Raw genomic sequence first — 26,319 nt, 5'->3', positions numbered from 1 at the left:
AGTCTGCTTAATAACTATACCATACGGGGCTGCGGCTGTTTCTCCAAGTATAGAATTAAATATCACGGAGCGCGCAGTGCTACAGACATAGGGCGAGCAATACAAATTATTTCCTGTCCCGCAGATGTTTCTAAAACAGGTTTAAATGGAAACTCGAGTCCTCTGCTCTGTGTGCCTAATATACATTTATATATCTATATTTACATACATGGAGAGGGGACGGATAACCTGAAACTTATTACAGTCTCAAAGGTTGTTATTTGAGGTTTCAATTCAACCCCTGAAGTATCATAAAGGACTGAATAATGATTGTCTTGCAATGATGTATAGCTGGTACTTTACATGGCAAAAAGGAACATTTAGAGATTAAACCAACATTACACATTACATTAAAAAGCACTTAAAAAGGAAACAATGTGTATTACAAGTAGAACTGATTCTGAAAATCATGTTACTAAAAATGCATTTATTAAAGTATTCATTGGTTCGTTATGATTTGGTAACAGACTGTTGTTTATCAAAGATATTATCATAAACAGAATAATAAACTTTACAAGCAGCTTATAGAGAAACAGCCATGTAATAAAACATATTATATGATCAAATGATGTTTGTTGTTTTAGTTATATTTCCATTTTTACCTCATATAATTTTTTTTTCCCTTTACAGCGCATCAGGACTTAACGCACAGTGGAGGACGGCCATTTTGTGGGATAAAGGAGCTGCAATTAACAATCAAGCCTATTAATTCACTTTCAAATAGTGACCTCACTGAGGTACTTGGTGCCCTATGGCTGTGGCTAGTTCCTGGTGGATTGATAGGCCGCATTAAAATGATTTCTAGGTCATTCTACAAAATGGCCGCCTCCGCCAAGCGCCTTAGCGATATCACTAGCGTCTAGTGAGTTGACAGGCTGCATTCTCACTAATACTGGAGTTATCCACAAAATGGCTCCCTCCACTGTGTGTAGGTGCAATTAATGAACCATTTTTTTCCAGGATAGCAAGTAATGCAGCCACAGTCATGCTTACGAATAAAAATATTCAGAGAAAATGCATTATATGCAGAATCGCTCGTGCCTGTCGTTACCTGTTTCTATGGAGTAAATAAGTTCTGCATTTTCTCCCTTGTCTCTGTCTAAGGCTGTGACCTGTATGACTGCAGAGCCTACGGCGGCAGACTCGAACACGGAGGCATCGTAGAGCGGACTGGTGAAGTACGGGCTGTGGTCGTTGGCGTCTTCTACGGTAATTGTAACACGAGCCAGGTTTCGTCGGTATGGGAACTCCTGATCTTTCACCTTGTTTAGAGAAGGGAGAAATTCCAATGTTTTATTAATAAACTGAGCACCGTACAGTCACTAAATAGAATTTCAGCAGTAGGTCAGATAATGTCAGGGCATCGTAGGAGAACAACCAAACAAACTGCACAGATGTTTACTGACCTACTGCAAATGTTCCATTCCTCCTTTCAAATAGAAAATAACATTTTTGCAAAAAAAATATAGCTAGATTTTAGTACTCTGAATCAAATCAGTGCCTGCTCTTTGCTGGGAATAATGGAAATCGTACCTGACGGATTAATATGTTCTGTACCAGAGAGTGTAGGTATATGGCATGAAGTGCATTCTTATAAGTGACATATGTCCCTACTGAAGCAGTATGTTGTGGGAAATATTATAGCAACAGTGACCAGTGGTTTAGTGGTTAGCACTTCTGCCTCACAGCGCTGTGGTAATGAGTTCAATTCCTGACCATGGCCTTATCTGTGTGGAGTTTGTATGTTCTCCCTGTGTTTGCGTGGGTTTCCTCCGGTGCTCCGGTTTCCTCCCATATTCCAAAAACATACTGGTAGGTTAATTGGCTGCTATCAAAATTGACCCTAGTGTCTCTCTCTGTCTGTGTGTGTGTGTATATATGAGGGGATTTAGACTGTTAGCTCCAATAGGGCAGGGACTGAAGTGAGTGAGTTCTCTGTACAGCGCTGCGGAATCAGTGGCGCTATATAAATAAATGATGATGATGATTTGTATACAGTGTCGGTGGAGGGAGCAAGTGGGGAATTTGTTCTTATTAAACACATACATAGTATATAATACATTAACACTCTCCTTTCCCCAGTCTTGTTAGATCCTCTTTAACCGGCTGTATTCCAAGTGTTGTGTCCACATTAGTTTAGAAGCCATAACGAATGAAAAAACATAACTCCACGTACAGACCAGCATGGTGGTTAGTAGAGCTTACCATTACGGTGAGGATGTGGTGGGCCTGGGTCTCGTGGTCCAGCCTCTCCGCGGTGTACAGAGTCCCCGTACCGGGATCAATGCGGAACTTCTTCATACTTATGGGGTCTATGCTGCTGTGGACGATGTAATTTAGTTTGTGGTTTTCGTCCTTGTCTGTGGCTTTGATCTGTAAGATTTCGGTGTCCGGAAGGACGTCCTCTGAGATCGTGGCCTCATAACTCGGATGTGAGAACTCCGGACCGTTGTCATTGTTGTCCAGGACTCGGATGAGAACCTAAGAGAGGGAAAAGTTTAGAATGTTATTAAAAATATATGATAATAAAATGATATCATGTGAACTTGATCGCCATTGTACCTTGTTCTCCTTATGTATTGGAATGAGTTATGGAGTCTTACCCAATGACAATTGTTTATGGGGTTAGACCAGCTTTTGCTTCTCTTTCATTGTCCATGGAATATATACATACATAAATATATATATAGTTGACATAATTGTTTGAAAGCCTGAAAAAGGACTGTGTAACTGAGTTAAAATGTTGAAATAAATAACTGTAAGGGCGTCATATATATATATATATATATATATATATATATATAGCATAGGCAAACCGATGGGGGGGGGGGGTCCTAGTTGCTGGAAACCCCCTCCAAGCCTGGGGCACTGTATAATTGAGGTGACTGGACCCTGCTCCTGCTTCATGCAGCTCTGCTTGAAAAGGGAGAGCTGTGTGCACCTAACAGTAGTGCACGCAGCATTGCCCATATATATTATGGGGATAGGAAGAGTTGGAGAGCAGCCAAGCACTGTCTAATAATATAGCCACGCCCCTATGCATGCTGGTCACGCCCACTTGTGGTGTGGTGTGGAAACCCCCCACTACAAATCCTGCGTTTGCCCCTCTATATAGTGGTCAAAGTGGAAATTTAGAAGTGGTGGTATGGAAAATATAAGTGAATGGTATTTGATAGTTTTACACTTAAAGCAATAGGAGAAGTTTCTGTATGGCATACCACCATATACCCCCCACTTCCACCACTGTGTATAAATATGTATAAATAAATTAGAGATGGTCACTGACCCCCGTGTTTTGGTTTTGGATTCGGTTTTGGATCTGGATTACCGTCGTGTTTTGGTTTTGGTTTTGCAAAACCGCCATTGCGTGTTTTGGTTTTGGTTTTGGTTTTGTTTGGTTTTGTTTTGCAATTTGTTATAAAAATTACATTTATTGGTGCTAAAATAACATAATTTAGGTATTATTTTGTAGCTACATTATTATTAACCTCAGTAACACTAATTTCCAGTCATTTTTTATTCAATTTTGAACACCTCCTATGTCACAATATGATTTTCATACACTTGAAAAGAAAAATTGCTGCAGTTCTTGCCAGTGATAACAAAAAGGCCATTGTCATGCCTGGGCATAAGACCAAAAATCCACCTCTTAAGTGTGGAATTATTTTTACACGAATCCTGGCAAGAGTTGTCTATCCATTTGTAACATTTTGAAAGCCACACTCAGTAGAGGTAGGGACCTTAACCATCTGGGATCCTCATCCATGTTTCGTCATTTTTCAGCGAGTTATTGGCAAACTGTTGGGAAAATCAGAAACTTTGGTTAAAAAAAAATTAACAACAAGCATTCCAGCATAATCTACCTCCCTTCTCTCATCTACATCCCAGCACCTGCAATCTTCCCCCCCAACAATTGGCAAGTAAACAATCCTCTGCAAGAGGAAGCAAGAATGAAACCTGTCACCCAGTCGCAAAGCGGATCACAGACGCCCTGGGTACTATGCTAGCGTTAGATCTGTGTCCAATGTCCACTATTAATACAGTTGGTTTAAGACATTTAATTGAGGTGTTATGTCCCTGTTAGCAAATGTCATCACTATACCATTTTACTAGAAAAGCTTATTCTCTCCTGTACCGGAAAGTTCCTAAAAATGTCATTATTGGGTGACAAAATGGTATTCTACCCACTGTACACTTAACCACAGATATGTGTACAAGCGGAACTGGGCAAACAAAAGATTATATGACTGTGAAAGCCCACTGGGTTGGTCTTTCGCCTTCCCCAGCATGGACAGCAGCAGCATGTACCCAGGTGCATCACATTTTTGAGAAGTAGGCTACTCTGTGTATCAGCAGCTTCACTAAGAGGCATACAGCTGACAAACTGTTCCAAAAACTAAGGGATGTCATTGAAAGATGGCTAATCCTGCTTGGAGTCTCCTGAGGATATGTCATTTCTGATTACGACCCCAATATTGGTCCAGCATTACAGCGGGGCTGAATTCCATCACATTTCCTGTTTTGCACACACTATCAACTTGGTGTTACAGAACTTTTGAAAAATGACATGCAGGAGATGCTGTTTGTGTCCATAAACATTTAGGGTCAATTTGTGGTTTCTGCAACAGCATGTAGGAGAATACAGCAGCTGCAAGAAGACTAGCATTTGAGGGGAATATACTTTAGTCCAGCGAAGTAGTTACCTGTGAAGAAAGTGCAGACACAGTTAGCTTGAGTCAAGTGATTGCCTTAATAATAGATTTTGAAAAGGTGCTACATAAAATTATAGTGTGCAATAAAACAAAGTAAATGTGCTAACTATATTTTAATTGTAGATGAAATACTTAATTTTCTTTGCAAGGATCCCAGACTTATCAACATCTTGTTGGGACGTCTTCTCCTTCAGTTTCTCTGGCAACTGCTTGTAATAAAAGAAATTGCTTTCCCAAGACACCCAGTGATGATGCAGATGAGTCCGCTAAACATTTTGATATTTGCTGTGCTGTAAAAGATTTGCCCAAAAACCGTGACAGCTCTGCCCTAAAATCAACTAGTCATTCCCTTTGGAAGGCCATTATCAGCAATTACATCATACTACACAGACTTCTATGATATTGGGATATTGGGATGAATTAGTATTGTTGGAGGAAGATTATCACTAAACCCTGCCACCTCTCCAGTTTCGCAATGAGCTATGGTACAATAAAATGTAACTGCAGATTTAGACCAAGACTGTCAGCCCTATTATTTCTATTTCAGCAATTACAATTAGCAATGGAGCAATGGAGCTCTTCTCTTTGGGTGTTACCTATATAACGCAGCACAATTTGCCTGCAAATTCTACAGACAAGCCTGCTTGTCTTCCTCTCCATCAATGACTCTTAGCAATTGAGCACTCGTCTTTGGGTGTATATTACACCCAAACATTATTAGTGAAAATTATGAAAAATACAGTTTAATCCCTGATAGGCCCTCCACCATCCTTTGCATGTTAATAGTAGGATTGGTTGGAATTATGGTCAAGGTCACACATTTTTTTGACAAATCCTTCAAACCAGCCCAGATGTCAAACTGTTGTGGTCTGCCCCCTGCGTCATCCCTGCTTGTGTTTGGAAAGTGCATATTGGTGCCAGAACCTCACATGCCAGAACTGCTCCCACTGGTGCCACACTGCTGCAGGACTTACACAATCAACCGCATCCTCATCGTCGGATACCCAAATCTCCCCCACATCCTCTTCTAAAGACAAAGTGTCATCCTCACTTGGTGTATCACCGGCTACACTCGGGCTGTTCAGGCACACATCAGCAGAACTGCTGAAAGGGCCCTTCTTTATGGGTAGACTAACAGAATGGTCACGATTAGACATCCCACTGTTGGATGGACTCTCCACAGGGATTGTTGTCATTTGTGAATCAGAGCAAATATTCTCCTGTAATGCCTCACTGTTATCTTGCAGCTCGGCTTTGACGCGTAACAGTAGTTGTGCACCAATTGTAGGCTGGGTAACTTTTTGGGATCTGCCACTAATAGCCAAAGGTGAAGGCCTCATTCTCTCTTTGCCACTGCGTGTGTAGAATGGCATGCTTGCAATTTTTTTTTTATCGTCACTTAACTTTTGCTCAGTTACACTTCTTTTTCGCTTCAATACAGTAAAATTTTTTTGGGTTTTTGTTTTTTGCACTAATTTGAAAACACTCTGTTGTTTGACATCGCCTTGGCCAGATGACGTACTGGGAACACTAACATCAGGACTGGTGACAGAACCTGGTTGCTCATTTAGATCATATGTGGACTGCTTTGAATCCATTCTGAGCGCAAACCACTGGGGAGTGCTAAAAATTATTGAGTAGATACTGCTGACAGATATGACTTTTGACAGCCAGAAATATTAATGCACAATTAGGGAGGACACCCCAAAAACACTGAGGAGTGCTAAAAATTATTGAGTAGATACTGCTGACAGATATGACTTTTGACAGCCAGAAATATTAATGCACAATTAGGGAGGACACCCCAAAAACACTGAGGAGTGCTAAAAATTATTGAGTAGATACTGCTGACAGATATGACTTTTGACAGCCAGAAATATTAATGCACAATTAGGGAGGACACCCCAAAAACACTGAGGTGTGCTACAAATTATTGAGTAGATACTGCTGACAGATATGACTTTTGACAGCCAGAAATATTAATGCACAATTAGGGAGGACACCCCAAAAACACTGAGGAGTGCTAAAAATTATTGAGTAGATACTGCTGACAGATATGACTTTTGACAGCCAGAAATATTAATGCACAATTATGGGGGACACCCCAAAAACACTGAGGTGTGCTACAAATTATTGAGTAGATACTGCTGACAGATATGACTTTTGACAGCCAGAAATATTAATGCACAATTAGGGAGGACACCCCAAAAACACTGAGGAGTGCTAAAAATTATTGAGTAGATACTGCTGACAGATATGACTTTTGACAGCCAGAAATATTAATGCACAATTAGGGAGGACACCCCAAAAACACTGAGGAGTGCTAAAAATTATTGAGTAGATACTGCTGACAGATATGACTTTTGACAGCCAGAAATATTAATGCACAATTAGGGAGGACACCCCAAAAACACTGAGGAGTGCTACAAATTATTGAGTAGATACTGCTGACAGATATGACTTTTGACAGCCAGAAATATTAATGCACAATTAGGGAGGACACCCCAAAAACACTGAGGAGTGCTAAAAATTATTGAGTAGATACTGCTGACAGATATGACTTTTGACAGCCAGAAATATTAATGCACAATTAGGGAGGACACCCCAAAAACACTGAGGTGTGCTACAAATTATTTAGTAGATACTGCTGACAGATATGACTTTTGACAGCCAGAAATATTAATGCACAATTATGGGGGACACCCCAAAAGCGCTGGGGAGTGCCAAATATGAAGAAAAAATAATAAACCTCTATCCTCCTCTCTGCACTAGCGATTTTGGTTAGAGCAATTGCAAGAACAATATGGTATTCTCTGTCCCTGCTCTAATTAGCCTATGACTACACCCTGCTCTCTCCCTCTGTCAAATGGCGATGGATTGCTGTGGAGGCGTGTATTTATAAAGTTGAAGTATCGCGAGAACCGAGTCCCGAGATCCGACGACGTCACAATGACGTTCGGCCTCGATTTGGATTCGGAATGGGCGGGAGAGTACCGAGCTGCTCAGCTCGGTACTCGGATACCCAAAGTTCGGGTGGGTTCGGTTCTCGGAGAACCGGACCCGCCCATCTCTAAAATAAATATATATATATATATATATATATATATATATATATATATATATATATAAAACATTGTCATATTTGCAGAAATGATCACGGAGCACCTCCTGCTATAATCACCGTGGGGAGCACTGCTAAGCAACATCATGATGAGAGAGGGTATCAGTTAAGACAGGGGTAGTTTGCAAATATATTTTAGGTATGGTGTCCCAGATTCTAGAAAAACAATACCAAAGCTGGAAATCCCCAAGTTCCAAGTATTCAACATGCATAACAACTGTACCATATATATATAAATGCTGTTCTTATATATTCTAGTATAAAGCAAATGAGTAATGGTATGACTTACCAGGGCCCCACCTGCTGGACAAAATGATTACTACAGTTCAAGTTTTACTTTCTTACAATGTTTGGACAAAATTTATTGCATTGGCACCTATCCAAACAGCTGTAATACCCCCTAAACTCCCTCTCTGAGCGTGTTTGCTATTGTTACCAAGATGTATTTGGACTGGGGACTATTTGCCCTTCTGCCACCGAGGTCAGCTTGCCCACAAATAAAATAAAACATACTGCTCAACACTCAGAGCATGACTTCACTTTCATGTTTCGGAGGCTATTATAGTATAAAACCACAAATAATTCAATAACTCAATAAACATAACAGCACAAAGGAATATCAGGCTGAATAAAAACGTAAAAAAATGTTGCAGGTTTTGACAAACCTAAATAGAACATGTGAAGAAGTCTGCACCAAGAAGAGTCATTAGTGAGGAGCTATTTTAGCTGTATCTTTTTTTAGTGCAGAGTGTTGCAATTAAGGAGTTGTGTCTAATTAGGATAAGTTATCTAGATACCCATTGCCTTCAGTCTCTTATGCACTCGTAGACCTGATTGTCCTGCACAGATCCCCGTCCTCTAATATAGAAGATGCTTATTCTCTGCCAATCTCATCCTGCGCTTCCCTTCATTAGCAGTCCGCACACGTCCCTTGTTACTCAAACTTCCCACAGTTACAAAAGTTTTAACAAAAGACTCTCTGGGGCCCCCAACCTTACAAATGAAATCAGTTATAAATTGATACTGAAGTCAGTCATTAAACAGACATTCAAAATAATACAACTTGGCAACAACAACAACAAAAAAAAAAGTTACGCATTAAAAATATGAACAAAATAGTAACAAAGTTCACAACAGCCATTTATTATGTTGCCCGTAACTAATTGTTCTGCTTCATTCATAAAGTGCAAAAAAAAACAAAAAACAGAATCGTTGCCATGGTTTCTCTGTGAAAATAGATTGTACAGTATTCAGAGAGCGAAACGCGCTGCTCATAGGTAATTGCTTTGCAAGAGACCTCTGCTGCACTACAAACCTATTAAGACCTTAAGCTGTAAACGCTTCACTTTGAATTGAATGTTCTGATGCGCTCATTCCAGAATGTAACCACTCTCCTACACGCTCTGTACTTCAAGAGGGTCCCCTTAGGTCTAATTATTTTCCTGAAACCCCCGCTTTCATTCTCTTAGACCCCCTCAGGGTCACTTCAATCAGGCGGGTTTCCCACATAATTCCAGAGGAGGTCTGTGTTGTGTTGACTTATTTTCCCCCTCTTATCGTTATACGACACAGGTCTGCGTGGGACTGACAGTATTCAGTGCCTGTACACACAACACTCCCCTGCACTCTCTGCAGTTTCTAGCCCAGATATTTTGTTTTGGAGTGGCTGGTAATTTTCAGATTAAAATAGCAAAGCAAAGCTCTTTTTTTTTTTGTAAATACACTTAAAAGCAATTTACAACTAAAGGCTTGGAATTATGTATAATATTTTTGCCATTGCAATAAATGGAAGGTTTTTTTTTAGAATCAACCCATTGCACTTTTTACTAGATACAATTATATGATTTATGGATTTAAAGACAAGTCGTAAATGACAATAATTGAAGTGTGTTACTCCGGAGCGTGGAAGTATTTTCAGGATTATGCCGCAGCTGTCGTAGATCTCGTGAGTGCCACTTTCCCGACATCTGGAAATCTAAAATGACAATTTTCACAGGACTGAAACTCCTGGAGCTGTTAGTTTAACATCATTTTTCGGTGATACGCTCCTATAGCTGTTTTACAGCCTTTGGCACCAAGCATAAATCAATAGCTGGCTCTAAATGATAACTAAGAGCAGATAACAGAGAACAGTAGCCTGCGCAGCAAACAAAAATATTTCTAGCTCTGTCAAGACATGGATACTTTTATGTATGTATTTTAATTTGATTGGGCTCTTTAGAGGACTAAACAAAGTAGTTGCGATTGATATAAGATTTTCCTGCTTTCCAAAGAAAATAGGGACTTTCTATTTCCGTTTCAATTTTTTTAAAGGTGCTTATGCAGAACCAAAACAAGAGTCTTATTTCAGCACAGTTTTGCCCAAAGTACATTATAAGGATCGATACTTTCTCTGACATTGTATCTCATCCCTGTCCTAGATTCCGGGTATAATCATGTCACTAAGCACCTTCTGATCTTAGGGTTAATGTCTGTGACCAGGTGGGACAGTGACTGATGTGCTCCATTAAATGTCATATAAAGTTAGTTGCAGCAGTGCGTGAATCAATGGGGTGACATAACATTGTTATCATCATCATCACCATTTATTTATATAGCGCCACTGATTCCGCAGCGCTGTACAGAGAACTCACTCACACCAGTCCCTGCCCCATTGGAGCTTACAGTCTAAATTCCCTAACACACACACACAGACAGAAAGAGACAGAGACTAGGGTCAATTTTGATATCAGCCAATTAATCTACAAGTATGTTTTTGGAGTGTGGGAGGAAACCAGAGCACCTGGAGGAAACCCACGCAAACACAGGGAGAACATACAAACTCCACACAGATAAGGCCATGGTCGGGAATAGAACTTATGACCCCAGCGCTGTGAGGCAGAAGTACTAACCACTGAGCCACCGTGCTGCCCCTGTATATTATACACTGGAGCATACGCCAGAGAACGCAGTAACATCCAATTCATCCTCAAAAGCAAAGGACCCTTACTACAGCCTACGAGCAGCAGGGAGGGGAAGGGGCGTATGCACGTATTCAATTGAGTGCCAACGTCTGATTCAAGCTCTGGGCATCTCTAAGCTACAGGTCAGGTGTAAGTGCCGATTGCTAGTGATGACGGGTATGTGTGCATGCTATAACATGTGTTTGCAATCAGGAGCAACTGTAAAAATGCATTTTATGTACAGTAGACATTCATAACATCCTAATAAATGTATTTTATGGGTGGGGGGGGTGAAAAAAACTGTCTGACAAATCCTGCAGTGTATTGTCTGTTAGAGCAGAGAGGACCTCGACCCGGATTCATCAACAGACGTATCTTTATATCCTCTCATCGTTGAAAACAGACATGAGTGTGCACGACCTATATGCGTTTTTTTTAAAAAACACACAATACATTTGTTTCGTGCCTTAATGAATCAGGCCCAACGTATTATTTAAATGACACATCGGGCCTGATTCATTATGGAAAATAAGGGGAAAAAAAGGAGTAAATTTTCTCTTGGACAAACCATGTTACAATGCAAGGGGTGCAAATTAGTTTATTATTTTGCACATAAGTTAAATGATGGCTGTTTTCTCATGTAGCCCACAAATACTTCATAGCTTTATTTTTACACACATTTAAAATTGGTCTAGGACATGCCCTATCCCAAATAGAAATCTGCTATCAAATTTTAAATGTGCATCCCCCTCAAATGCACCATGTTTTGCCCAGGTGCAAAGTTACTCCTTTTTTTCTGCTTTACTTTCCATACTGAATCAGACCCATAGGGTGTAATGCACAAAAATGGCACGTGAGTGAACAGTTTCTCACTAAAGTCACACAATGAAGAACTAATTCAAATAAAAGCCCAACCACATGGTTACCTGACATACAAAGCAGCCATGTAGTTTTGGAAGCTTACAATGGTTTTTGAATAAGCCAGTAAACAATCTATTGGAAAATACAGGATGAAAATGTAATCTGCAAGTAACACCCCTCAGTGAAGTGAGCGCAGTGAGAAAGAAAATGGTGTTGTGAATAACATTTTTACTAATACCTATTTTACATTGACAGTTTAGACAATGGTAGTGAATTGGCTACTGAATGAACCTGGAAGAGTAACATTGTTTTTGTGAATCAAGTGGTTTGAAGCCACTTACTAACACTAAACTGTAAGAGAAATGTACTGAACAATTCGGAACACCGTATTTCTAATGATTATGGGCGTGGGTTTCAGTGAGCATTTTGCAGCCAATCAGAGCATTAGAATGTTCACAAAGTGAGACCCACCAGTAGCCAATGAGAGTACTAAAATTATCACAGATTAGACTAATTTGTAGCCAATCAGAGCTTTCGAGAGTTCATTAGACAGAAGTTAACAACCAACTACAAAGACTAGTAGAAACAGCACTAAAATGTATATGTGAATCAAACTTCTATATATCTGAATGAGCTTTATATCCAGCTTGTTCAATGACTACACCAATGAATCCACCACAAACTCATAGAGCGTACAGCGCTCATAGTGACACGAGCACCCTTCTGATGATGTACGCACGACTACTTCTTGCTTCTACTTTGCTTTTATTGTCAAGGATGGCAAAGTAGATCATAACACAAAGCTCCACACACTTTTATGTGACCCTTAAAAGAGACCAACTCCCTAGTCACCGGCCAACTTGTTTGGCGTCGGTCACCACTACATATTGAACAACTCAGGCTTAAATAGTTCACATTCCTCCCACAGCCCTTGCTTGAAGGACTTTTGACACTCCCATCGTGTCTTTACAGAGGAGTTTTCTTCAGGTGTTCTGCTTCACTAGTCTTACCGCAGACACACCCTGTCAGCTGCTGTTCACTGTGGAAACAGATAACTACAAACCTCAAAATATGTAAGCTAAATCACACGCTATACTAATATATTGTCACACATATGTCCTCCACCTGTATATCTGTAATATATATATATATATATATGTATATATATATATATATATATAGAGAGAGAGAGAGAGAGAGAGAGAGAGAGAGAGAGAGAGAGAGAGAGAGGGAGAGAGAGAGGGAGGATACAGGGAGAGGGAGAGAGAGGGATACAGAGAAAGAGAGAGAGAGAGAGGGGGATACAGAGAGAGAGGGGGAGAGAGAGAGGGAGAGAGAGGGAGAGGGGTACAGAGAGAGAGAGAGAAAGTGAGAGGGAGAGAGAGAGGGAAAGAGAGGGGGAGAGAGAGGGAGAGGGGTACAGAAAGAGAGAGAGAGAGAGGGAGGGAGAGAGAGCGGGACGGAGAGAGAGAAATACAGAGAGAGAGGGAGAGGGAGACAGACAGAGAGAGAGGGAGAGGGATACAGAGAGAGAGAGAGAGAGAGAGGGAGAGGGATACAGAGAGAGAGAGGGAGAGGGATACAGAGAGAGAGAGAGAGATTTTGAGGGAGAGAGAGAGGGAGAGATAGGGAGATAGATATGGAGAGAGGGGGATACAGAGAGAGAGAAAGATTGAGGGAGAGAGAGAGGGAGAGAGGGAGATAGAGGGGGAGAGAGAGAGGGATAGAGAGAGAGAAAGATTAAGGGAGAGGGAGGGAGAGAGAGTGGGAGAGGGAGAGGGAGAGGGATAGAGAGAGAGAGAGAGAGAGAGATGGATAGAAAGAGAGGTAGGTAGATAGATAGATTTATTTTTTGTCCTACACATAACTTCCTGCAAACTCATGTTTTCTATTTCCTTCTCTCCAACACTGCAGATGAACATCTGTCAAATAAGCTGCCACGTTATGTAGCCTACAACTCTGTGTGGAAAGACATTCGGCAATGAAGAAGGATTTGCAGATAAGAAATGTCCATTTTAGGGCCGGCATCCAGTCATATATCAAACAATAATTGTGCTGTTTGTCACAGACATGTGTCTTGGAAAAGAGCTGAATTAACAGACACGGTACAGGACAAGGATTAATGGAGAAGGTTTATTGTCAAAGCGGACAGCTTGGATACCTTCAACCGCTTAAAAGCTAATCAGGAAGATCTGTGCAGAAGGAGGTGTCGGAGATTCAGCTAATGAACTGATGATCATATCTCACATGGATAACGCTCAGGCTCCAGAACAAATTAAAGATTTTTCATTAGTTCAATGTGCATTGATGCACAAATCCATGTTATTTTTCTTAGTTTAGCTATGCCAGTGCTGTATTTTCACTTTCCGGCGTTCTCTAGCATTAAGCCGGCTAAATGAAATAAGAATGAGCAAAGATTTATTACTTGATAAATATGCTTGAAGCGGCATTGTTAAAATCACACTAGCTGCTTGAACCCCCGCATATCACATACGCTAAATATATTTGCATTGCTGTTTCTTATAGTGCAACATTCTAAGGGACTAGAAGCCCCGCTGGAACTATCGTCTCAGACTCATTTGCATAAAATGCCACTGGCGTTAGGTAGAGCTGCAACAAAGGAGAAGCAGCTGATAATATTTCCTGGTCTGGAATAAATGCCCCACTTGAAATATACTGGGTCCATGTAAAACACTATTAGAAACAGTATAAACTAGTATATAAAAAATGCTTGTTTTAGTTACAGTTGCCACCTGTATTGTTGTCGGATTTGGAGAGTTCTGTCTGGTTTTCAGATTACTATTCAGGGGTCAGTAAACTTGGAAGCAACAAAATTATATAGAGCCGCCTGGCAGTGAATTCAGTGTCTGCATAAACAGGAAAACAGCCTCAGTACTCTAACCAGGTGTTACATTACTTACCGCCGTAACTGACTATTGCAGTTACCTGCACTGAATTCATTAACTGATGATTAAAGCATGCAACAATTAAATCAATAATTGCAGGTAATTGCAATAGTCTTCCTCTAGACTCCAAACCTTCAAGCGTTCTCTGAAAACCCACCTCTTCAGACAAGCTTATGATATTCCTCAACCACCATTTTAATCTCCCCTATTACCACCCTCTACACAGCTAACACAAGACAACAACCCTCTGACCAACATTGGTACACACACAGTCCACTCAGTACTTACCTTTGCACTCTAGCTGGTCCATTGTACAATATGATGTAGCACATGCCCTTGTGTTTCTAACTCCCATTGTCCTATAGATTGTAAGCTTGCGAGCAGGGTTCTCTTACCTCTCTGTCTGTATGTATTACCCAGTATTGTCTTATTAATGTTTGTTCCCAATTGTAAAACACTATGGAATTTGCTGGCGCTATATAAATAAATGTTGATGATGATGATAGTCAATTAAGTGTTAAGTTTATCAGTGTTTTGCACTGGGTGGAAGGAAGGGGTAATGTTGGGCGGTCTGCACGTAGAACACTTTTTCCTAAGTCAACTTGACTCGTTATACCCAGAAGGCGATACAAATGGCTTAGAGTTTATTAAATCTGATAAAAAAAAGTGGATAGAGCAATGACCTAATGGCGTGCGTCTGTTATGGGGCAACAAAGTGGCCCATGACCCAGAGGAAGGCAATGTGCCCAAAAAAATACCGTTCTCCAGGAATCTCTGGGAGAGTGCCGAAATTTTGCACATCCTAGAGAGCAGACCGTCCCCACCGGTTCACTGGTAATCGCAGGGCGTGGTTGGCAGTGTTGCAATCAGGTTGTTAAGCAACGGTGCCAGGGCATTACACTGAATAAATATAATGAGATAACAACAAAACGTTCATCCCAGAATCAACGCTGCAAATATATTCGGAATTAGTCTTACACAACATATGCAGGAATTAAGATAACGGTTTTTGGCAACTCTGCCAACACATTTTGCATTTAACAGCAACTGAAGCTACAACTGAGCAGAGTGTCACCCAGATTTTTACAGATAATTTAACAGCCTAATTGTCCTCCATACAGTAATAATCTGTTGTTTTAAGGTTGAATGAAAGTGTTTAACCTCAGTCAACCTGGCATTTAATAATGCCAATACAGAAAAGTAGAGGGGAACAAAGGATTCACTTTCCTGTAGGATGGCTCAGTCAAACAGTGATGTATCACTAAAATAATGTAATAACCTGCATTAAAGCTAATAACTGATGTATTAGCCACAACCATTGAGCAGGCAATCTGGTCACTACCTGTGCAACTGAATGCTATATATATCTGGGAACAGGCTAGTATATATACCGGGGCACAGGATGTTATATATACCTGGGAACAGGCTAGTATCTATACTGGGGCACAGGATAGTATATATACCTGGGAACAGACTGTATATATACCGGGGCACAGAATGCTATATATACTTAGGAACAGGCTAGTATATATACCGGGGCACAGGATGCTATATATACCTAGGAACAGGCTAGTATATATACCGGGGCACAGGATGCTATATATACCTAGGAACAGGCTAGCATATATATCGGGGCACAGGATGCTATATATATCTGGGAACAGGCTAGCATATATACCAGGGCACAGAATACTATATATACCTAGGAACAGGGCTAGTATATATACCGGGGCACAGGATGCTATATATATCTGGGAACAGGCTAGCATATATACCAGGGCACAGAATACTATATATACCTAGGAACAGGGCTAGTATATATACCGGGGCAGAGGATGCTATATATACCTGAGAACAGGCTAGTATATATACCGGGGCACAGGATGCTATATATACCTGGAAACAGGCTAGTATATATACCGGGGCAAAGGATGCTATATATACCTGGAAACAGGCTAGTATATATACCGGGGCAAAGGATGCTATATATACCTGGGAACAGGCTAGTATATATACCGGGGCACAGGATGCTGTACATACCTGGGTACAGGCTAGTATATATACCAGGGCACAGGATACTATATATACCTGGGAACAGGCTAGTATATATATCGGGGCACAGGATGCTATATATACCTGGGAACAGGCTAGTATATATACCGGGGCACAGGATGCTATATATACCTGAGAACAGGCTAGTATATATACCGGGGCACAGGATGCTATATATACCTGGGAACAGGCTAGTATATATACCGGGGCACAGGATGCTGTATATACCTGGGAACAGGCTAGTATATATATCGGGGCACAGGATGCTATATATACCTAGGAACAGGCTAGTATATATATCGGGGCACAGGATGCTATATATACCTTGGAACGGGCTAGTATATATATCGGGGCACAGGATGCTATATATACCTGAGAACAGGCTAGTATATATACCGGGGCACAGGATGCTATATATACCTGAGAACTGGCTAGTATATATATACCGGGGCACAGGATACTATATATACCTGGGAACAGGCTAGTATACATACCTGGGAACAGGATGCTATATATACCTGGGAACAGGCTAGTATACATACCTGGGAACAAGCTAGTATACATACCTGGGAACAGGATGCTATATATACCTGGGAACAGGCTAGTATATATACCGGGGCACAGGATGCTGTATATACCTGAGAACAGCCAGTTATGTATGCTGGGGGCAGGTTGGTATATATACGTGTACAGGCACATATATATGCGAGGCACAGGGTGATATATATATCTAGGAACAGGCAGTTATGTATGCTGGGGGCAGGTTGGTATATACGTGTACAGGCACATATGTATGCGAGGCACAGGGTGGTATATATATCTAGGAACAGGCAGTTATGTATGCTGGGGGCAGGTTGGTATATATGTTAGTGTACAGGCACATATGTATGCAGGGCATAGGCCAGTATATATACACTGGGACAGAAGCAGTTATATATTTGTGGCATAGGATGGTATACATACTGGGGCACAGGTTGGTATTTATGCTGTGACTTGATTACCACTGGAATATACCGTATTTTTGGACCCTAAAACACCATTTTAAGACCTAAATTAAAAAACGTGTGTGCGTCATTTGGTCTGAAGCTACAAGCAGACACAACATGTTACCTATATATTGCCCCTCAATTGTTCCACTGTCCACTGCAGACAGAAAGGCAAAGAGTCAATCACTGTAACACACACACAGCAAATATAATATACTGCATCCAACAATGCAAAACAAAAACAGACTAAACTTGGAGTTTAACAGCATTAACATATCTGTGTGAAACGCGTCTCTGGATGATTCCAACTTCATACGTCCAACTCGTTCATAATTTATCTCCATCATTAACATTTGTTCTTGTACTGCATTAAGGGCTTCTATTTTTAAAGGGCCATCTACCATCCTAAAAGTAATTACATATATATGCTCAAGAGAATCAGCCACTAATCACTCAATTAATCTCTGAAAATGAGAATTAAAGTGAAACTGATCGTTACCTGTATCTCAGATAGATAAATGCTTCTTTGTATAACATTTTTAGATGTATTTGTCCTTTATGTCTGTATTAGAGTTCACTTTACCATTAGGCTGAGAGTGCAGATTATCTAGTAATAGGAGGTAAATATGGTTTCTGCTAAGGGCTACTTACCTATTATTTCTTATAGTTTTCAGTAGGTTTTTCTGTGCCTAGTGGAAATATCAATTGTCAATTCCTGTGCTTCGTGTTTATAAAACAGACCAGATTTATGTCCTCCCGAAATGTCTGGGTGGAACAGTGGCTTCTATAACGCGTTTCGCAGAGATTCACGTCATTTTTACGTGAAATGCGGTGACCGCGCCATGCGTTGTGGAGCCAAAATGACACGATTTGGTGTGTGTTATGCCACCTCTGTCCCAGCTCATGCCATATGACCTCCACAACGGGCAAACACAGAGGGGAGGATACAATAGTTGGTAAATATAATATAAGCATCTCTCTTGTTTTAATCCATGTTGCTGTGTAAAGACGGCCTAGTTTGGCATTAACTCACGTGTTATGCTATCATTTGGCATCGCAGTAACTGTAGCGGGTAACATGTCTGCTGCTGGGTCTAGATATATACGCGGGTGAGCAGGACCTGGGTCTCCTAGTTGACCTAGTGGCGTTGCAGCAGAGAACTGGAAGCACACCGACACAGAGGAGCTTTGATGATGTGATATCTGACATACACTGATATACACAGTACACATCAGTTAGGTACTGAAGGGTTCCCTCTAGGCCTCGTTAGCTGCTGCCTTTGATGGAGCTTTGTACACGACCTCCTACGTGTTCATGCCGATTTTTAAAAGAGAGCGGAGAATGTCACTTTAAAGGCTGTAATCATGTGAAGGTAGACTATTACTTCACAAGGAGCTAATGACATCAAAGACTCATTTACTAATATTGCACTTGCACTCAACAAAAAAAAACAATAAGACGCTGGCTTTCATTGACGAACGTGCACTGGTAGATGAAAAGCTAAGCACTGATTGGTTGCTGTGATTCAGTGCACACTAAATGCAATGTTAGTAAATCAGATCTACTTTGTGTAGGTAACTGGTTCACTTCAAACAACCTGCCAACAGAAAACAGAATAGAGATGTTTAGAACCATTCCATCTCTTATAAAGTTGTTTCCATTCCAACTCATTAGATCTCATAAGCATATGACTTAAAAAGGCTTAGGGGGTATATTTACTAAACTGCGGGTTTGAAAAAGTGGAGATGTTGCCTATAGCAACCAATCAGATTCTAGTTATCATTTAATTAGAACATTCTACAAAATGACAGCTAGAATCTGAATGGTTGCTATAGGCAACATCTCCACTTTTTCAAACCTGCAGTTTAGTAAATATATCCCTTAAACTCAAAATACATTTTAAGATAGATTTTTTTCTATTTTAATTGCTCGGTTAAAAGTGTGTGTTGAGTGATAAGCTCTATATACATGTGTGGAAAAGATTGCAATAAAGCAGTATAGTGTGTATACTTTTAACGTGGTTATTGCAATCTTTGGCAAATGCTCTCTGTGTACGCACAGGTACACAACATGAGCAAAGGCCGGTCTATAAAAATGTCTGGTGTTTTTGCAAAAAAAATAAATCCTTATTTGGTCCCTTTCATTGACTCTAAACTCACACACTGAAAATGCATTTACATGGAAGATGTGAGGAATGGTTATCACTTTCTGTCTCGCAAGAAAAGTAATCACTTTTCCAAACATGGCCCTGAGCAATGATGTATTAAGCAGAGGCACAGGAAAGGCACGCATTTCACTCAAACGCTAGCAACATTTATCAATCTCAAGGAACTCTGCTCTGCAGACACCTTACACATTAGGAAACGTACGTTCTGGTAAACTCGGGGGTCAGACTCTGGAGGTCACTAGAAGGAGCCGATCAAGTTACTGATCTCCTGTCTCTTAGCTCATTCTAAGAGGATAATTATGAAAAAAAACAGTAATTAAGTATTTGAAACAAAGTAGTGTGTTAATGATTCCAACACACGTGTGCCCGTGTAACCGAGCTGCACTAATGATTTTATTTGAAGGGGGATATATACATTATTTTTATAATCCTGGCTATAGAATGGGCTTCTCATTTATTACAATAATTTGACCCGTGCCTGTTCTAATCAGACAGTATTTACACATGTCATTAATCATGTCCCTCTTTCAGGACGGCCGGTAAACCAATCTTTGAAACAATATTATCAAAGTATAATATTAATAATCATTGAACCGTAGAGAAACACTACTTAATGATTGATAATGAAAACCATCTGTCACGGGACAGACTTATGAGTGACCGAAACTTTGATTCTAAGAGAGGGATTAATGGACAAGTGGACATGGTTGTCTAGACAGAGCCTCTATCTAAACATAGGAGTTTTCCAATATAATTGCAGCTTATACTATATAGCCCAATAAAGCATCAGATTGTTAAAATGGTTGTTTTTTTTAAAGCAACTTTTAAAGTACCAGGAAACCCGAATTACAAGTTGTTTTAATATAAAAATACATTGTTACATTGTTTAACATGTATGCGGCAATAACAAGAAAGAAGTTAGGATATTTGACATTGCATGTAACCAACCACCTCACAGCAGGTTTCGATGACACGTGGAACTAAAAGTTCCAGCATGCCCACTAAACATAGGCTGAAAGCACATGATGGGACTTGGTGGCAGTTGTAGGGTTTTGTAGCAAGCCACCAGTTGAAGGAGACTGTCTACAGTGAAAAAAAGCATTCATGATGAAGCCTATTCATTCTGATAAGTTAAAAGAGGGCGTGCTGGCATTGGATATGAGCCTCGCGGGATTGGCTGACACTCCACCCTGTAACGCCCTCTTCAGCCTGGTAGTGCCTCTATAAATATTGCGGTCGGTGGTGGCGTCAGGTGGGGGGCGCGGGGGGGGGGGGGGGGAGGGTGTTCTATCCCCTTTCAGCATTAAGTTTGGTGATTCCTTCACATAGTACAGATTTACCTCAAACATCTTCAGTTCTGCTAAATTACTTGTGCATTTGTGAAATGTACAAGTGGTTATTTAATCTAAGAAAAGGTTTAGCGACCCTTTTATAATATATATATATTTTTATCAAGATGTTTCACAGAGGGAGAATAAACAAAATGTGGATTAGTGGGTTACTGATTTCTTGCATGACCCAAGCAATGTGTTAAATGTATTGTGATCTTATTCTGACTCACCCGATAACACATGTTGATCACATCACACAGCTACTGACATCTGTGAGGTTGAAGCGTGGGTTACACCTATCGTGAGACCCATGTATATAAATAAATCTGATAAAAGTATATAAGCTGAATTAAAGGTATACGAATGGTCCTGGGTTAGACAGTAACCAATGCCCACTCCTGTGTACCTTGCACCTATTTGCTAAAATGCCTTAAATCAGAGAAAATAATTATCATAATGTTATCATAATACCACTAATGAGATGATGAACGGCAATAAGTGGGGGAGAGAAGGAGCAGTCTAGCGTTGGCCGGGTAAAGCAGGATTTACGCAAATGTGGTTCATGCAGCCCTGCAGAAATATTTATATACCCCTGTTAGGAGGTGTATGTTTTGTACCCGCTATAGGACACACTTGCCCACCAAGTCTGTTACCCCTCCGGCAGAGATACTGAGGAGGGTCACCGGGCGCCTCGAATAATGTCATTTTGGCCAATCCTCCCTGCGACACTATAAGGCAATTCCGACAACTCACTACAGGTGTCAGGGGGGTTAGGGCCAAAGTGATGCTATTCACCACAAATCGTATCATGGAGGACCCCTTGCTGCGTCCTTCACTAGGAAGTAGTAAGGATGCGGGTGTATGCCCTGTTCTCCCAGGAGTCCGGGAGACCTACCCAGAATTCGGGAGCCTCCCAGAAATTCCTGAAAAGTGGGCAAGTATGCTAGAGGGCAAGTGCACATGCACACTGATGATGATGGCTTTACATACACCAGGGGCATATGCCGCGAGGGCCAAAGCTGTGTGCGGCTCTCTATAGGGTGGAAATACGCTCATTTTCTGTGCTATTTTTATAAGAGCAATTTATTCCTGTTTTGTGGCCAATTCTGCACAGCTCCAAAGTCAAAGTGAAGCAGCCACCGCTGGTGGGATACGACCTTAGGAAACGCTCCGAACATGCTCTAATTCTCCTGTGTTCATACATATATAATTCCTGATCAGATATTGACCACGAATCCAATGAGTTATCAGCTCACATGTGCTGCAACTTAACTGCCCATTCTATGGCAGGAATGTGCAGCGTAAAGGACAAATCCACCTTTGTGGACCTTTCTGGATGCAAAACGTATAAAATAGACCCAAATATGTTGCCAGATGTATTTTCATATGACATCAGCTAGTATTTCCAGGTTAGAGTTCCTTCAATAAACGTTTTAAGTACTCAATATATTATTAGTAAACTGCTCTACAATATGTGTGAAATAATTACATGTACAGTAGATTATCTCTTTCTGTAGTAGAGCTTGATTTTGCATTTTCGATAGAGATGCTCAGGCTCGGTTCCTCGAAAACCGAACACACCCGAACTTAGTGGTACTCTCGCGCGCCCTCGGAATCGAAAACGAAGCAAAACGTCATCGTGACGTCGTCGGATCTCAGATCTCGCGATTTTTGGATTACAAAATAACAAGTGGGTGGTAGGGAGGGTGGACCCCCATTTTTCTTTTCTGCCGCTGCTGTGTGCCAATGTGTCCTAGATGTGCTAGGAACTGCCGTGTGTTTGTGTCATTGCTCTGTCGCTTACCATCCAGCCAGGTCGCTGCAGTATTTGTCCGAAAGTGTATGACAATAATATTGTGACCTGTGAGGTGGTCAAAATTGACTGCAAATGACTTGAAATTAGTGTTATTGAGGTTAATAATAATAATGTAGGAACAAAAAAAGTGCAAAATTATGTGATTTTAGCATATTTTAGGATTTTTTCAAAAAAAAATCCAAAACCAAAACCAAAACACAAAGCTAATCCAGATCTAAAAACAGTTCACGGGAGTCAGTGAGCATCTCTAATTTTCGATTACTTTACAATTGTAGTTATATTTTGCTATTTTTTCTTTAAATCGGATCATGGGAGGAATAAGGATGAATAATATCATCATCATTATCATCATTTATGTATATAGCGCCAGCAGATTCCATAGCGCTTTACAATTGGGGACAATATAATTACTGTACATTTAAAAGACCACAATCCCTAAAATGCAGGTGTCATTATATAATAAAGATAGTAGCTCAACTCATAATCATACACGCAATCCTTTCCTCAACTTATCAGAACCAATGATATATTTATGGCTGCAATCGCAGTCAGATCCCCTTAGACTTAGTAGCCGCTAACGACTGTACAGAAACATCCTATAGTCAAAATATTCAAGACGCAAACGCGTTTCTGCAAAATATGATTTCTCCCCGCACAGCATTACCACCGACATGCTATGTTTATTCCAAAGTATAATCATTCCTATTACAATGGCATGCTGTACAGGATTTTATCATGCACCTGTCGCTGGAAGGTATTATCAGGTTTCATCTGTACATTTCGGGGATTAAAAAGATGCAAGTATACAAGGTTGATTTACTGAAGCTGATAGGGCAGGTCGCATCACAGCCGGCTGCGGAGTCTGATATAAAGTTTTCTGTAATCCTGCTGGGCTGCGAAAACTTACATCAAGGCCACCAAGAAGTCGGCACATTTAATGACCATCAATCAGTTACCTTGGTTACAATCTTCAAGTAAAAAGAAATAGATTTCAAAATAATATCGTGTTATATTCCTCAAGTAAATGGACAGTAATCTCAAGATAATTCATTGTGCCCAGCACAGGGGAATGTATTTGTACATAGCTATGTGTGATGCCTCTGTCTAGGCTATGAACGGACTCTGCCTGATACCTCTGACTACTCATTGCATATATACAATCATTTTTATACCTGACTATGACCCAGAGACACCATACCATGCCCCAAATAATGTCCCACAAAGCCCTTGACACAAGGCCAACCCACAAACCAAGAGGATTATCACACATCAGTAAGATTGACAGGAGGGCTCTGATAGGAGATAAAGGAAAGAGAACATAAACAATGGGATATCTAATGAAGTCCTATAACAAGAATATTTAAATGCATTAATTCTTTAAAATCTACATTGGGCAGACGCAAAACATGACTTCTTCTCGCTGATTTACCCGTTCTCCTTTTGTTACCATTAATTCCTTAAAATTTACATTGGGCACATACAAAACATGACTACTTCTCGCAATTACCCGTTCTCCTTTTGTTACTCTGCCACCTTTTCATTCCTTTAATCCAGAGTTAGCGAACAGTTCCACAGGCAAAGTTACGGACATGTGGAAATCTAAGTACGATAAAGTGGATGTGTGTGGGAGGGGTTAGGACGTCACTTGGGAATATCTCGGAGAATGATGCTGTCTCCGGGGTCAATGTAACCGTTTTGTTTCAGGCTGAGCACCATTCACTTCTAATCCTTCAGTCCCGTTCTCCCCCCCCTGACACACACTCACTTTACCCAATTTTAATACGTTTTGTATTATGCCTGCAAACACGTGCGTTGTCCCTGGATTTGCAACAGTGAAGTTGGGGAAGAAAATCCTTCCATCCGTCAGTAATAAAAGCGAGAGAGTCAAACAGTTTATATCACCGAGTGCTGACGACCGCCATTATTTAGGTGGCTATAAATTGTGTGCATTTTATATTAATATAATAATATTAAAGCCGTTACCTGAGTACTTGCAACATTTGTGCCATCTGTAACTTCCACCGTCATGTTATAGCTCGAGCGAAGTTCAGCATCCAAGGGCTTTGCAATCACAATGGTCCCCACACCCTTCTCAATGTCAAATGTGCTGTCCATATTTCCTCCTGTCACAAAGAAGAACACAATCAAAATAAAAGCCACTTTGTTAACCTTCTGCTAAACACATCCACTATAGAATGAGTTATTCCCTTCACACCAAGTACAAACCGGTGGTACAGACGCTCTTCTGAGACATCAGCCTACTCTTGCCCACACTGCACCTTGTGTTACGGGATGCTGCATGGTTTTGCGGCATAATGAACTCTACAGAAATTGATAGTAAACATTTAATCTTCTATTATCTGTCTGTCCAACCTGTTATTTTCCAGGCTAGATAAATCTATCACGCGTTCACTTGTCACCTAAACCCAGGTAGACAGAGATGTATGTGATTACAGACTATCATTGACAAGGAACTAGTGACATCACCGAAGAAAGGAGAATACAGATGACCAATACAACAGGAAATGATGACATCACTGGTGCATCGTACAGACCCTCAAGCCAACACCCGTTTTAAAACCTAAGCCCCAGCTGGCGCTCTTCTAGAGCACTGTTGTGTCTTTAAGACCCAGCCTCCCATGCCTGATGTTCTCTTCCTGCTATTCTTATTTTTTGTCTATTATTATCGGTAGAAATATATATTTCTCTTACACAAAATGAACATATTATCGGCAAACAGGGAGCGTTTTAAGTATAAAACAGTGACAGCTTATAATAAAGACAAATGGGTTGGTAACCCCAGGCTATAATGAGCTTAGACCTCCTAAAATCAAGCTCCATCACTCCGGGGCTTGTTGTATATCTGGGAAGATGTTCCTGACAGGTACAAGAAAATTCTTGAATTATGGGGATACAATTATTGATTTGTGAAAATGAAAAACCTAAAAGTGTCTCACAGTGCATAATACATAATTATGAGTGTTTCCTTGGATGATCGAACATGTTGAAAGAATGAGGAGCGGGGGTTCATGGGGTTGACGGTGGTTTGGAACCTTTGGCTGATGGTTTACAGCGTGTAGAGATATCTACCTATCCTAGTATAATCTTTATTGTGTCTATATAAATACTTTATTCAATATAGTTCCCAACAGTTTATAGTACCCTCCAGGGACATGTTGTACCTTCTAGATGGACCATTTTTACCTACAAGATTCATCATGGGTTTAAATTAACTTGGCAAACAATGACATTTATTTCATTTTAAATACTCCACTTCGATGAACATGAAATTATAAAGCTTGGAGCATAAGAATAGATAATGAGAACTACATCCAACATGTAATTATACTGTGCAATTCAATATAAAAAAATAGGGACTGGGGAGA

General features: G+C 40.5%; 1 protein-coding gene across 5 annotated transcripts in view; it reads right to left on the bottom strand.

The window, feature by feature from the left end:
• FAT3 (FAT atypical cadherin 3) overlaps nucleotides 1-26,319 on the bottom strand; it is a 451,200-nt gene that overhangs the window by 90,986 nt on the left and 333,895 nt on the right. For all 5 annotated transcript variants that reach the window (XM_075198718.1, XM_075198719.1, XM_075198721.1 and 2 more), the window contains 3 exons: nucleotides 24,917-25,056; nucleotides 2,245-2,520; nucleotides 1,091-1,301 (listed from right to left, as the gene is read on the bottom strand). In XM_075198718.1, coding sequence (XP_075054819.1) covers nucleotides 1,091-1,301; nucleotides 2,245-2,520; nucleotides 24,917-25,056 — 627 coding nt within the window. The remainder of the gene's footprint in view (nucleotides 1-1,090; nucleotides 1,302-2,244; nucleotides 2,521-24,916; nucleotides 25,057-26,319) is intronic.

This window comes from Mixophyes fleayi, chromosome 2 (genome assembly GCF_038048845.1).
Source record: "Mixophyes fleayi isolate aMixFle1 chromosome 2, aMixFle1.hap1, whole genome shotgun sequence".
NCBI classification, from domain to species: Eukaryota; Metazoa; Chordata; class Amphibia; order Anura; family Limnodynastidae; genus Mixophyes; species Mixophyes fleayi.
Note: the sequence above shows the minus strand (reverse complement) of the source record. Positions and strands in the feature narration are given on the sequence as shown.